A 15,679-nucleotide genomic window follows, 5' to 3' on the forward strand; every position below is an offset into this window, starting at 1 on the left:
AAAAACGTTCATACTCCTGCCAACCCACAAATGACCCTGTGACTAACCACATTCAATAGTCTAGCCTTGCTCTTCCTCTACCAGGTACCAATAATCCCTTCAATCACAACATTTAGTCCTGGATAGCCTGCCTGGAATAACACTGGAACATTTTACCTTATTTTTGTAACAAGATACAGGAAAACTTTAGACTTTAAGATATACTGGTAACCCAAGATGTTTCACTCTAACTTATTACTATAATTGCTGCATTTAATATTGTAAACACTCTGTTCTATCTGCTAGTTCGCAGTAATCTCCTTCCTTTAGCGTTTACTGTGTCAGCCAGCCTACCTTGCATAAGCATCAGCACATATTCTGTTATCTTCTCAACAAGACACAGGAAGACCTCAGGGTTAGAGTTACATATTAGCTCTTAAGCCTTCATTCTAATCCCAGTGATTCTAACCATTACATTTAACACCTGAAAGCTCATTCAAAACATGAATTTTAATTACGTTTGTTTTGTAACTGAACTAAAGCTGACATTTTAAGACAAAAACCAGTGCTGGGATTACAGGACTAAGTTTATGGTGGGGAACAGTCTTAAGGATAAGATTTTGAGATTATTGAGGAAGGTTTTGTGTATTTTTTAAAATATTTGATGAATATATTTTATCATGCAGTGTCAATTTCAAAAGTTATTGTGGACAAATTGCTAGTCTACCATTATAATTCATAAAAATGCTTTGAGACACAAGTGCTTTTCTAGAACAAATCGCTTAACCTCTATGAGTGTAAACCCTGACATATTTAATGGGAACAATTATTGGAAAAATAATTGTCCTTTTTGTGCAATGCTATCTCATCCATTAAAATTCACAAAGATGTTTGTGCAAGGCACGTGCAAAATTCATATAACATTACAGAACATGAAGGAAAATGAAGATGTGCAGATAACATCTGACAGGTGGTACTACAATCTACTAAATTTAGCAAATTAACTTGGACATATTGGGATCTAACCTTTTAGACAGTTTCCCTCTTATACCTTTGAATCCCATAGCTGGCATGTCAGGTCTTAACTACCAAGTGATTCCATGCCAAGTTCACAAGAAGGACTACAAACTTTTATTACAAGTATTGTTCATACTATACATGGATTAAACCAGAGAAAACATAATCCACGGATTAGTGGCACACAAGAGCAGGAATAAGCTCCACGCACTAACAGGTTCTCTGTGGAACTCGGCCCAGATTAATGCCACGTTTTAGCTGACTAGAAGACTTAAAGAGCACAAAGAATATTTGCCTTACAAAGCACTCATAATCCTACTACTAGACCCCTCATCACATGTAGGGTAGGTATAGATTAATCTACCACCTTTACATCTCATCAACCTTGCTTTGGCCAAGGAGGATGAAGCCAGGAAGTAAATATACACGTGGACAATCCATCTCCAAGAACTTCAGTTGCTAGTCAGGAAACTACTGTACTGGGTTTGGCTGGGGAAGGGTTGATTTTCTTCACATTGGCTGGTACAGGGCTGTGTTTTGGATTTGTGCTGAACACAGTGATGATGGTATGGAGATATTTTTGTTATTGCTGAGCCGGGCTTACACAGAGCCAAGGCCTTTCCTGATTTTTGCACTGCCATGCTGATGTAGAGGCTGGGGGGAGCTTAGGAGGTTTGAGGAGACACAGAAGGGACAGGTGACCCAGACTGACCAAAGGGACATTCCAGACCATGAAACATCATGCTCAGGGGAAAATGGAAAAAGGTGAGGACGTTTGCAGTGATGGCATTCGTCTTTCCCAAATAACCGGTAGGTGGGGCCCTGCTCTACTGGGGATGGATGAACACCTGCCTGCCCATGGGAAACAGGGAATTCATTCCTTGCTTTGCTTGTGTGCACGGCTTCTGCTTTCCCATGGAACTGCCTTTATCTCAACTCGTGAGTTCTATACCTTTGCCCTTCCTATTCTCTCACTGATCCTGCTGGTGGGGGAATGAGAATGGCTGAGTGGGGCTTGGCTGCTGGCTGGGGTTGAGCCAAGTGTTACTGACTTGATGCTTTCCATAGCTAACAGAAGCTGGGACTCAGAATCCTTCATGTAAACAACATCTCAGCACAATTTTGCTGAATGCAGCATCAATCCTGGATGCTTCTGTGGTGGCATAGTGTCTGGAGAAAGCGTAAAAGAAGTTCCAGACAGCTGCTTTGAATATACCCAGGATGAAAACACTTTTTTTTTTCTCCTCTCAAAACTGAGGCTGCTGTTATCATTCAACATCTGGTGACAGGTGCTCTAATTACTGAAAATAGTTTCATGTTGACTGTTACATTCTGCCTGTTATCCACCTTGACAATCTCTGGATAGTGATAGTTGTATCCAGATCCTTTTTCCAGTGAGATATTCTTTAGACGCCTCCCTGCTACATTTAAACTTAGGAAAAATTCAAGAACCTAACTCTTGGCATCCAGGTTTAAGTTTCTCAGGATAATTAGAATTAGAACCTAAAAAAGCAGAAGCAGCCTGGCTTTTTGTAAGGTTATCAAAGATCCATTTCCCCTAGACAGTTCCTCCACTTATCCTCACTATCAGCTGAGGAGATACCAATGACAGGTCTGAAGGGTTATACCACCACTACAAGAAAATAATAACCTCGAGGATGGAAAAGCAGGTTCATGTCTGACAGAAATTGAGGATGGAAGTGCAGTGTTTTAACATTGCATAGGCTATGGCATGAGCTCAAACACTTTGGTGTACTTCAACTTTCAGTCTTTGGCACAATGAGCAATAAGGCTGCACAGCCACACGACTTCATGAATACTAGTTTTCAGTTGTCCTTAATTCAGATCAGCTTCAATTCTAGATTAGTATCAGTCTTGATCTCACATTAAGCTATCTGGTAGTTCAGGAGGAGGCCAGTAAGACAAAACACCCACTATGATGTGAGAAAATTAAGACAACATTACTAAGGTTTCCTTCTGTAACCAATTAATAAAGTGGAGAAATGTGGAACATTCCTCTCTCCAAATACAAGTATTTCTTGTCTCTCATATGAAATCTTGAGAAAAAAAGAAGACATGCAGGTGAAACCTGAAGTAACAACAAGTCCAATCACCATGCAAATGCAACGCAATGCAATGTCTGATAACAGTGCAGGACCTGCTCCCATGGGATTATTACAAGAAATTCCTTAAAGATGTTAAATTAGCTCTCCTGAAGTCCATGGTCACAATCTTACTTATTGCCCTGTGTCTTCCTCCTCCAATACTGAACTCACGAGCAAGTTCTTAAAAAGACTCAAATATAAAATAATAAATAAATATTGATTAAATCTCTCTCTTACAAGCACCTTACTGTTACAATGGCTGCAGGGCGGTTGAGAGGAAGCTAGTAAAGGAGTACTCTGTGGGAGTCTGAGGACTACATACAAATCCAAACTCTGTATTAAGTGTATAATAAGTAATTAAAGGAAGCAACAAAATGCAAATAAGTCCATAAAATCCCTAAAGGTACCAAGCTCTCTTGGCAGTAAAAAGAAGACTCCTTTATAGATAAATTATCAGTTAATAGAAAAAGAAAAAAAAAAACCCAAACAAACTCTCAGTGGGTTTCCACAGGATCTGCACCAGGGACAGCCTATGTCCAGCACTTTTATAAACATTTGGAAAAAGGCAGAGAACCATGACAAAATATGCTGACAAAAGCAGGGTAAGTAAAAACATGCCAACAGCCCATAACATAGCATATTAGATAAAACTAAATATATAATATATAGAATAAACCTTTAGCTCCCCATACAAGGAATGGGACAGTAAAGTCGGAAGACATGTAATACACTACAGAAGAGAGAAGACGAGGTATGATAGCAGTCTATCAAATCAGGTCTTGTGATGCATTCATTAAAAGAGGTGAGAATAGTTAACTTTTTAATAGATAGAAAATATCGTATGAAATAAACAGGGACCAGGCTAAAAGGAGGCAGTAAGAGGAACTACTTCACTTGATGTAAAAACTGTACAGCTGCAACAGATGCTTATATGTGACGCTTTATATAGATTCTAAAACCATTTAGGCAAAAAATCAAAAAAACAACTAAGATTTATCCACACAGGGATATCACTTCTGAATTGCAATCACGAAAACAAAAATAACATACTAGGGCACTATCCTTGTAAGCCTCTGCTGTGAATATACTCTTCCCTATGCTACTACTGTTAGCCATTCTCAGAACTCAGGTCTAAATGAATCCTCAGTAAAGGTCTTCTTGGCATTTCACAACTGAGTAAATGACATTCTCATTTAAAAAATATATGTGGTTTTTATTTTTTGGGTTAATGTCAAATAGATTTTGCATATTAGTATGGAACTTACCCCATCATAAATTAGCCTGTATGTAAACTCCCTTCACAAGGCTTATAAAGAAAATGGCAAGAGAATTTGAGGCATGATTATGTTTTGTGCAAAATACCAACGTTAAATTATTTATATGTTACCATGAACATACTGTCTTAACAGTTCAGAAAATGCTACATGCATATATATTTATATAGCTTATAAATTATCACTAACTATATTGAACAAAAAACTTCCATAGATCATAATAATATTTCAATGTATCACAAAAATGACGTACATTTTATCCCAACCGTAACTTTCAATTTTACCTTTATCTGGGTCCAACTGTTCTTGGGACAGAATACTACACAATACTGGGTTCTTCCACACTCCCTTCTCTTGTGTAAGTGTTGTTAAAATATGCAGTTCCCGGCTGCCATTTTCCATCAAGTTTTTATGAGCCACCTGAATAATATTTTACAAAACAAGGTATTGTTTAAAAAAGCCATAAATAATTTCTCTCAATGTGTCTTTCATAGTCTTTTATACATTATGTTATCAAATTAACACCTTACCAGATAGAGAGTTTAACGTATAACAAAACAATCTTAAAATTCAGCCTATATAGGTTTTATTTCTGCCTCTGTAGCCTAAGATATAAGCTGAGAAACCAAAACAACTGAGTGCCTCAAACTCACCATGAGATTTATTAACAGAGCTACTTCTGAAATTTCTGAAACTCATTTTGAAACAGGCCTCTCTTTTAAAAATAGATGAACAATTTCTCTAGTCCACATATTGTTCTGGTACCAGGTGCCTAAGCTTTATCTTCTCAAACTCTTCAGCAGCTCAATTTCTATGTACTGGAGACTGAAAAAAATATTTTTATAATGTCAAAAGATTTTAGCTGTTAAGATCTCACTGCATGGTTCTATGCAAATATGATGAAACAGGCTGGAGTCTTAAAATCAATTAAAGTATCTTCTACTGCACTTACATCCTAGAGTAAATTCTGTGAGCAGATGTACACTTGGAAGCAAACTAAATACCTGCAAAAATCTGTAGCTTAAATAGCAACACACAACTTACACTAGTCCTTTACAAAAAAACCAAAGCCAAAAAATGGCTCATTTTTCTTTTACTTTTCCACCTGCTCTCAAAGCTGTGGAACCCCTCAGCATCAAACATATCTCTTGAGAATTGATTTATATAAGGCAATTGCTAGTCAAAATTCACTCAAAAATAATCAGCCTTTCATCTTCCCATATTATTTAGGCTGAGAAACCAGAGGTAACAGTCTTTTCATTATTATTCTTCTCTCCTCCCCCCTCCTTTGTTTTTTTTTTTTTTAACTGTTATATGGACCTCCCACTACATATTTCTGATAAATACTGAGAAGCAGAACTTTTCCAACACCCTCCTTTAATGCAGTGCTCTAACTGTAACCAGCCAGTGCCCTGTGGGAGGTCTAACAACCCTTCAGTAGCAACTGGCCTTTCATTCATAAGTTTTAAACATACAACTATATATAGTAAAGAGTGACTTATAATATTTCATTTCTAACAGTGTTAATTGTCAACTATATTTTAAAACATGAATTTTCTTTCAATAATCTGTAAATATTTTTTCTCCACAGCTGCTGCATGAAGACAAATGATATTACCTTCAGCAATTACTGCAGAGTACGTATGATTTCCAGCTGAAGGCCTTGCTCCTTACAGACATGCTACATACTCAAAATCCCGATGTTTCCAAACCATTATGAAAAGCTATTAAATCTTCAGTTCATGAACTAAACTCACCTGTACAAAAGCCTGAAATTCTTCCCATTTATTTTCAGGTAGGTCCAGAGGGAGACACAGTAGAAGTTCAATACAGCTTCTAGAAGTCAAAAAGGAGAATTATTTGAGGTAATTTTTGATGTTGAAATTGTATAATCAACAATTCTTTATTCAAATATCAATAGTTATATGAAACACCAGCCATGAAACAGTTTACTTCCTTGAACACATAAAGAAGAGGTCATGAAGACTCTTGCAGAAACTGTAAAAGCAAGTTCTCTCTGAAAGACACCATAAAAAAAAATCATCATTGAATCCAACCCTGTAAAAGCCTGTGCAAATTGATGCACTTTCAGACAGTATGCAGATCAATAATAGCAAAGTGCTTCAAGCCAGGAATGTTGGCTTGTCCTAAATCAGGAATCCTTCTTGCCTCAATTCCAACCATCAGATTTTCTCCCTTACTTACAGCACCCACCATGAGGAAGGCAGGTGCTGAGAACTGGAATGGGAAAACATTTAGGCAATGAAAAGTTAAGACCATACTGACTGGTTTTAGTAACCAAACAAACATACTCACAGTGCTAAACGTTCAAGCACAAAGGCTACGTTTTCACACTCAGAGGTAAGGTAAGGTCGTGCTTTAACATAACTTCGGATAGCCACCGTGTACACCTCCAAGAGAGGCAGAGGATCTTCTGATGTCTTCCACTTTTCTGCATATTCCAACAAAGTCTATTTAGGAAAAGGAAAAAAAAAAACCAAAAATCAGGAACAAATGTAAGCTTAAAATTTTGTATTTCTCACTAGCAGATCTCCTTAATATGAATTACATATTCTCAAAGCATGTTTTTTTCCTTAAAATGTATTGTTTCATTAGCAACTGACACTTAAAACTCCACACACAATAATTCTCTGATCACATAAAATTGTTATGACTGACACTTCCTCCCTGTGGTAACATATTAGTTTTATATTCATATTTTCCAAGTACAGAAGCTTGAAGGGCTGAAAACTCATTTTTAGAAATTAATCTCTATAGTTCAGCTTCTAAAGCAAGTAAATTTGAAAGTATTTGTCTTTATTTTAACTTCTCTACAAGAACAGTTTTACTTTTCCCCTGCCTCGCCACCTTGAAGATACAGGTATCTTCAAGACATTGCTTTTTACGTGGCTCTGAAAGGAATGTGTTCCATGCATTTTAAAGACACCATTTGTACATCAAAAACTCATTAGTAAAAAAATGATTTTCCTTGTTTTCCTACTTGCCAACTGAATACGTACAGACAGTGATTTCAAACTAAAACTCGTAAGAGTGATGAAATAAACACCACTCAGCAAAGTGCAGAAGACTTCTATTCATTTCAGTCACAGCCAGGGGCTCAGACATGCATTTAGGCAGAATAGACAGTAAGGTTCTCCAGCCAACATCCCAACCACATCGCCCATGGATCTCTTCTATTATGCCTAGTGTAACTTGATGGATTGCAAACTAATTCCTACACCATGGCAGGTTGCATGGAGTCTGTCAAATTACAATGACCAATTTTGCTGTTTGCTTCTTGAGGAGCATAACATGCAGAAAGCTGAGAGTAAGAGAGAGCAGTTTTGATTGTCTGATGCCCTGCTGAAAGCAGGGCCATTATAATATACTGTTTGGAGTAATATGTTGATGGAGTTGGGTATATCTGAAGAACAGAGACTCTACAGCCTTTCTGGGCAACCTGTTTCTGAGGGTTTAGAATCCCATTTATTAGCATTGTCCTCCACTGGTACCAAGAGAAGCAGTCCTACAGATTCTCAACAGAGGGATTAATCTCCCCCAAACTGGTGCTAGCAGCGTTGAAGGTGTAGCAGGTGCTCAGCCAGGGCACACTGGAGCTGATCAGGAGAACAGCTGGGCTGGTGCCCCAGAGCTGGCCCCAAGCCTCTACTGGTGCACGGGGCTACTCCCTCCCACCCCTGCAGCTCTGTGCTCACCATAGGCGAACTTTGTGTCAGTGCATTCCCCCTGGATGCTGACCTCCCTTATCTCGCCTGCTCCCACCAAATCACTATCATCCACAAAAGTGCAGAAGATGTGCTCTGTCCCCTCATTCAGTTACTAATAAAGAAGTTAAGAGAATATTTGCTCCAGTATTGAGCTTTGACAGGAAACCACAAGTAGCCGACTGCCATCCGGACTTTGTACTACCAAGTCTTTGGGACCCACACTTCAGCCAGTGGACTATTTAACAGATTTGTTTATAAGAATATTGTGAGAGATGAAATTCTAGGACCTGCTAATGTCTGGCAGAAAAACATCTGCTGCTATCCCCTTGTTTGCAGAACCACCTAATTCACAGAAGGAAATCAGATTTGTTGGTGTGAAAGCATGTTACAGAGCTCGTTCTGTCAAGGACATTTAGCAAAAGTCACAGTTCTCCTTTTTATTAAGGTCAGCTGTAATTAAATGAATTTTGACAACATTACTTCAATTCTGACAAGCTTTGTCCGGATAAGGAAAATCCGAGCCCTTGGAGCAACAAAGCTCTTCTGCTACAGTCCCCCACAAACCTGAATTAGAAACGGAACAAAACGGTTCTCAACTCACATAACATCAAATGTTGAAATTTTGTTTGATTTTTAACATGTTAGTACAACTATCTAAAAGCACTTGCTATGTTTGGGATACAATGTATCTCAAATGATAAAATGGAACTTTGTGCAAGTTTATGTATCAGAAAGTAAGAAAACCAAATGTTAACTATTCTGGAAAGGCAAGCCCTCGTATTAAAAGACAAGACAAAACAATACTAGGTTTGTTCCTGTCTTCAAATCTGCTAAACTAAGCTTAAGATAAATTCAGCATTGTCTATGTTAGCTGTCTGTATTGAGTTAGCCAGTGGTAATATTAAGAACATACTTAATTTTCTTATATTTGGCAATATCCAAATAAATCCTCTCAATAAAAAAACGTCAACTATACTGAACTGAATCAGAATCTGTTTCACATTATCATTTGCAATTACAATATCATCACCATATATTGTTCACCCAAAACAAAGACCCCAAGATATCCCACTCAAGAACATAACAGGTATGAAATATGCAAGTTTTGGCAAGGTGCTGCATTAAAGTCTGGTTTGGTTTTAAAGAAGACCTTACTAGACAATTCAATACATAAAGAAGTTACACTACTACTCCATCTCTCCCCTGCAGCAGAAGATGCTTCTGAGAATCTAGTGCTTCCTACTGAAACCTTGAACCTGACTGGAATATTGTCTGTTTTACTGAAACACTCAATCTGATACTCTCCTAAAAGCAGCAAAAAAACACCACAGATCATGGCAGAGAAATCAAGAGTAAAACAGAGCTGGAGCATAAAAGAAAAAACAGAGAAGGACTGGATAAACAAGCTAACAGTATTAGCAAACACTATTTCAGTACCACTTGGCAATTTTGCTCAATGCACTAGACTAATCAGACCAGAACAAAGTAGTTGCATTAAAAGAATTATGAAAGAAACTCGAGCAAAATGCCTCCCTTTCTCCTAATATTCTCATAACCAGAAGTACTATGATTTCCATCACTGACTTGTCACATGCAACGTGTTTAAGGATGCTAGTGAAAAAACAGCTAAGCTGAATAAAAAGCAACCCAGGAAAGTACACTTTTTATTCTTCACTTTTGGGGTCTTAGAGCAATGTTTTGGATGGAAAAGGCAGTAACTTCTTCCCTTTGTCCAGTTGATATAAGTAGCCCCATTAAAAGAGTGAACAGCATATGCTTCAGTTTACATGAATGCCACAGACCTGTAAAAGTAACCCTCTCTTCCAGCATTGACATTGTTTCTTGTTAAGAATTCACTAGAGCAATCAATACTGCACCTTTCACTGTATAGTACTTGCAGAAAATTTAAAATTTAAAAAGCACAGTGATATAATCCTTTTTATTTATGGAATAAACTTCTTTTAAGTGTTTTGGAATGACTTGCATTTTTGTACTGGAGAAAACACCACACAACTGCTTTTTGTTAAAAGAGTATTACAGCTTAACCAATTTCACACTTGCTTAAAAGACAATTCTCCCTGTAAAGGGAAAAGTGAAAACAAATTGCTTACCTCAGACAATTAGCATTATAATTGGAGATAAACAGTTAAAACTAACACTGCCACCCCAAATTACTTTCCTTGCTGATTAATTTGAAGAAACTTACCTCTCTTTTTAGATTAAATACATATTTTAAAAAACCCAAATCCAACCACAACAATAACCAACCCCCCAAGTGGTAGCTAACATGCAAGACCAAGGCAGTAACAGCATAAACTACCATTCAGTTTTACCCAGCTTTTATCCAGACTGTCCAAATTTGCTACAGCTGGCCTAGAAGCCAAATAGCCAGATCTGGTGAAATAACTTCTGTCTGTAAGGTAGGTTGATATTTAGCAAACTGATCTATGAAGTCATTAATCCTGTTTAACACTTGAAACACCATGTTATTAGTTGACATAAATTTCATTTTGAATTTGGCCCACCTACTTTTGCTCATCTCCTCTTCAAAAGACCACAGCAAACAATGATAATTGCAAGATAAATGCAAGCTTTGGCAAATGAAGGATATTGTCAACTTAGCTACCAAGCCAGGACAACATATCCTGGAAGTGTCTCAAAATGCTGAGGACAAGAAGGAAGAAGAACGGGTAAGAAAAAAGGAGGAGGCAGGAAAATATAACTAAATAATTGGTCATCTAAGAAGTGTGACATCTGCCATTGCAAAGATGAGAACCTAAGGAAGAAACCGACAGTCTCAGTAGAGAGACACTGATGAGTGACCACTGAGACATGTAACAAGAAGATCAGAAGATCTCAAGTTTCATGATAGGTGGTCAGCTTGCTCAAGAACCTCCAGCTAGGCAGTATCACCATCCAGTCTGACATGGGATGATACTGAAGACTGCTGACCCATAATGACAGAAACCAGCTGGAATTCTCCCACATAAATAGGAACTTCACAGAAATACCATGTAGTCATTAATACCAGAAAATTGGATGAGAGAAGAATTATAAAAGCACTTGCAGAAACTATGACACTCCAATAAAGACCACTACAATCCACATTCAGATTATTAAGAGTAAACTGAAGCAAATAAAATATTATTTTTAAGATACAAAGTTCAGTAGCAGTTAGTCAAAATAGAAATAATCAACAGACTGGCAAATTCTCAGAATACACCATCTAACAAAAAGTATTCAGAGTGTTGGTGACCTGTTACTACCATCTTTTAAAAGCGGCAAACACTGTAAAAAGCAAGAAGAGAAGTTTGCACTATAACATACTGGCACTAATTTCAGCAGTAAATTTTTATCTCATATATAGATCAGCCACTTTCAAGCAACTACGTGAACTATATTAAGTATAGTATAGCACCCACCACACCCTTAAAAAATATTCACAGTATGACAGATTTCCTTGTCTGGATGTCTCTACACTATACAGCACTGCCATTATACAAAGAAAATCAAATTCATTCTGCTTTGCTTAATGAATCAGTGTTGCGCTCTGGTTACAACCATAAAAAGAAAGAATTTTACCCCCAGCCCTGGGCCTCATTCAGTTATTTATCTCCCTAGTCAGGACATGCTTGTTAATCAAGCCAAGTACTGTATTCTGAGCACAGCAGCAAAAGTTTTGTTCCACTGTGAGACTGAAATAGACGTTTTATTTTAGCAGCAGCTTACACAGTTAAGAATCCTCCAAGAGTAGAATAATCTTGATCTGTACAATAAAAATTAATATGTACTATACCTGTGATTTAAACTGTGATAAACGTATAGCCACAGGTAACATTCAGACAATTTTCAATCTTTATCAGAACCCTTACAAGAATGTTGCTGTAGCAACCCACCCACCAGAGGATGCTTTACTGAACAATCTTGCTCGCTAAAACTAGCCCTAAAACACCAAAGCAGTGCTAAAATATGTTTCATATTAAAAGGCAGCATTATTTACCGTTAACAGGAGTTACACAAAAGTATGGTCCATACCTACATGCTTCTTCAGCTCTGAAGAACAGATTCTTACCCTGAACACACCTGAATAAGGGTAAGCTTACTTAAATTTATGTAATTTAAGTAATATGCAAATTAAATTTATTTACTTAAAATTATGTAAGGACATGCCTGGGACTTTCATTCCCGGCTACACCCAAAGGACTAAGAGGCTGGGAAAGTGACAGACAGTGGCCACACAGGTAAAATGCACTTCTCAAACAACTTACTAAGTAGCAAAACCTTTATTTCTGAGACTTTCTTCAAGCACATCCACATAGGAGAAGAGTCCAAACAACAAGCCTGACACAATTGTATTATATGGAGATGAGTCTTAGGGAGCTGCACACAAAGAGTGGCTGAAGGAATTACCTCCACGAAATAAAGTGGCAGAGGCAGCAAAGGAAAGCGCGAGCTCCATGCACACAAGCAGATGCAGGAGCTACAGCACTTCTCAGTGAGATCACTCTGCCACTTGCTGTTCACAAGGGGCATTCCCACAAAGGCGGGGCTCCCCTTGACACAATGCCTCTCACTCCTCCAGTACCTGCCAACGACCCATACAATAGAGCAGCTGCTTTCAGAGGAACCACCAATGGCCTGATTCAAGAAAACATATCCAGCTTTATTCAAAGCTGGTGAAGAATGGCTACAGTTCTGCTATAACCAACAGAAATTTCAAAGGAAAGTGAGGGTTCCAGTCAAGAAAGGGTAACTGAAGAAAACCAGTGAAGCAAGTCTCCCATATAACCCATGCACATAATTTAAGAGAATTTTTCTTGGCTTAAAATTCTCCCCTGTAAAGGCAACAGGAATGTTCTAATAACCAGAGCTACTCACAGCTTGTATCACTAGACGATGGATCACAAGGAAATGAAAATGAATTGGAGATCCTGAGTTTGGTATCATCATACAGAGAAAGATGCAGAGAGATGCCATACACTGTAACGAGCCTGGTAACATAACCGCTGGAGTTAAATCAAGTTCCACTGACTGCTTTGGACTCATTTAGAATTGGATGCTTAGGATTAAAGGGACTGAAAGGAGAAAGACATACAGCATAATTTGATCCTCAGGACTTAATCTTGGGACCAGTGCTTTTAAGTATCTTCATCCATGACCCCGACACTGAGATCAAGTGCACCCTCAGCAGGATTCCAGATGACACAAAGCTGAATGGTGTAGTTGAAGCAACAGATGAAAGGGATACTATCCAGAGGGACTTGGACAAACTTGAAAACTGGGTCTATAAGAACATCATGAAGTTCAACAAGTCCAAGTGCAAGGTGCTGCACCCGGGTCAGGGTAACCCCAGATTTGAATACCAACTGGGAGAACTCATTGAGAGAAGCCCTGAGGAAAAGGACTTATTTGTTCCTACAGATAAAAAAACTGAACATAAGCCAATTCGATGTGCTCACAGCCCAGAGAGCCAACTGCAACCTGGGTTGCATCAAAAGAGGGTTGGCCAGCTGGTCACAGGAGGGGATTCTCCCCCCTCCACTCTGTCCTTGTCAACCTGGAGTGCTGCATCCAGCTCTGCCATCCTCAGCAGAAGACTGACATGGAGCTGGCTGCGCAGGTCCAAAGGAGGCCACATAGATGATCAGAGGAATGGAGCAGCACTCCTATGAATAAAGGCTAAGAGAGCTGAGGTTGATCAGCATAAAGAAAAGACTTTGCAGAGACCTCACTGTGGCCTTCCAGTATCTTAAGGGGGCTCATAAGAAGGAGCGGATGAGAAATTTTGTATGGGCAGACAGTAACAGGACAAGGGGCAATGGTTTTAACTGAAAGCAGGCAAGTTTAAATCAGATGTTAGAAAAAAATTCTTTATTCAGAAAGTGGTGAAGCTGGATGTGTTATCCCAGGCACTGCTCAAGGCTGGGCTGGATGGGTCCTGTGCAACCTGATCTAGTGAACAGCATCCCTGTCCATGGCCTGGAACTAGATGATCTTTAAGGCCTCTTTGAACCCAAACCATTCTATGATTCGATGAATTTTGTACAATCAGGTTCCTCAGGTGGTCGTGAACCTGACCTTCACTCAGGAGTGATTTTGATCTCCCAATCCCTGACTTATGTTGAGGCAATACAGGAAAACGATTTGTGGTATCTTCTTCCTCCCTACAAGATTATAATCTAGGGAAATTAAAAAGGAGGGGAAGAGATATAACCATGATTTATTTCAGTATCTGAATATCTGAAGTTTGTCTGTTTAAGCCAGCAAGTTTACTAGACTAATAAGGAAACATCTCACAAAATTATTCTTCCCAAAGGTAGTTCAAAAACATCAGATGCCAAAATTTTTTCCTTTTCCAAAAAGTACATGAAAAAGTGTTTCTTGTCAATATCATATGTCATTTTTCAGACACTCTGAAAAGCAGACAAATCTCTTCATTTAGCTTGTAACAACAGAGATGCACACACCGCAATTAATTAAATCAATGGTCAGTCCATAAACTGGAAGACAAGGACTTACGTTTTTTGAAGGAATAAATCACCTTACTATGGTAATACTATTACCTGACAATAAGACATGGGGAGTGAGATACAATTTAAACGGATGTTCTTTGTGAACGGTTGTCTTTTACATTAGATTGTGTTACAAAATCAGATGAAGTGCCAGATATTGCCTATTAAATGCATACAACAAAAGTGAAAGGAAGTATTTTACAATACCACATACTGTTTCTACCACATACCTACTCATCATCTAGAAGATGTCTTCTTTTTCCATGCAAACTGAGGAAAAACAAGGCTCTATGTATTTGCCTCAGGTCATGAAATACATTGTCCGTGGTCAGCTAAAGAACAGCACAAAAAGAGAATGGCAATTCTAATACCGACCTTTAAAAGCTCCACGCTACTATTGCTTGCAAGTATTTCAACTCTTGCTTCCACAAATTTCTTGTGTGATATTATAGATAAGGAAGAACTACTTTTCAAATTCAGCTGTATTTTAAGAATGTAATGCACAGTAATAGTCTCACTCCTGCTTGTCAATATGCAAGTTACTAAAACATGCAATGAAGAACTATGAGAAGTAGGCAAACCAAGACACTGGAGCAGTAAGGGTATGAAAATACTGATCATGTCTATTGAAACTCTTCCTATGCTATCTGACTGCTGCTGAATATGGAGAACACTGACCTGTGAGGAAAACAGAACAGATGATGCCTCCTGGTTTTGTATTACCAGCACAATCCTCTCTTTGTATTACAAAACTGAGGTGCAGACCTGAAGGTAAGCTGTAAGACTCTTAACCGTTTAAACCTAAACTGAAAATTAAAATGGAAATGTATCCCAATATTCTATACCCTACGCAATTACTTGTTCCTGAACTGCTGTCTTTCTGCTGTTGACACTTTAAAAGTAATTTTACTGAAGCTTAGAAAAGTGAGATTTACTACATCTCTAGTAAAAAATATTTTACCCTTCATTTTTGTCGCCTTTTGCGCTGATCTCCAGACCTTGCAGATCATTGCTAAACGATGACATGGATTTAAAAAGTCTGACTAGTAGGTCCAGATAATTTC

General features: G+C 38.2%; 1 protein-coding gene across 1 annotated transcript in view; it reads right to left on the reverse strand.

Moving 5' to 3' along the window:
- The window catches only part of ZNF292 (zinc finger protein 292), a 53,389-nt gene that overhangs the window by 19,878 nt on the left and 17,832 nt on the right, over positions 1 to 15,679 (reverse strand). The window contains exons 2-4 of the mRNA XM_014877787.2: positions 6,692 to 6,846; positions 6,133 to 6,211; positions 4,660 to 4,795 (exon numbers count right to left, since the gene is read on the reverse strand). Of these exons, the coding sequence (XP_014733273.2) occupies positions 4,660 to 4,795; positions 6,133 to 6,211; positions 6,692 to 6,846 (370 nt within the window). The remainder of the gene's footprint in view (positions 1 to 4,659; positions 4,796 to 6,132; positions 6,212 to 6,691; positions 6,847 to 15,679) is intronic.

This window comes from Sturnus vulgaris, chromosome 3 (genome assembly GCF_052056855.1).
Source record: "Sturnus vulgaris isolate bStuVul1 chromosome 3, bStuVul1.hap1, whole genome shotgun sequence".
Lineage (NCBI taxonomy): Eukaryota > Metazoa > Chordata > Aves > Passeriformes > Sturnidae > Sturnus > Sturnus vulgaris.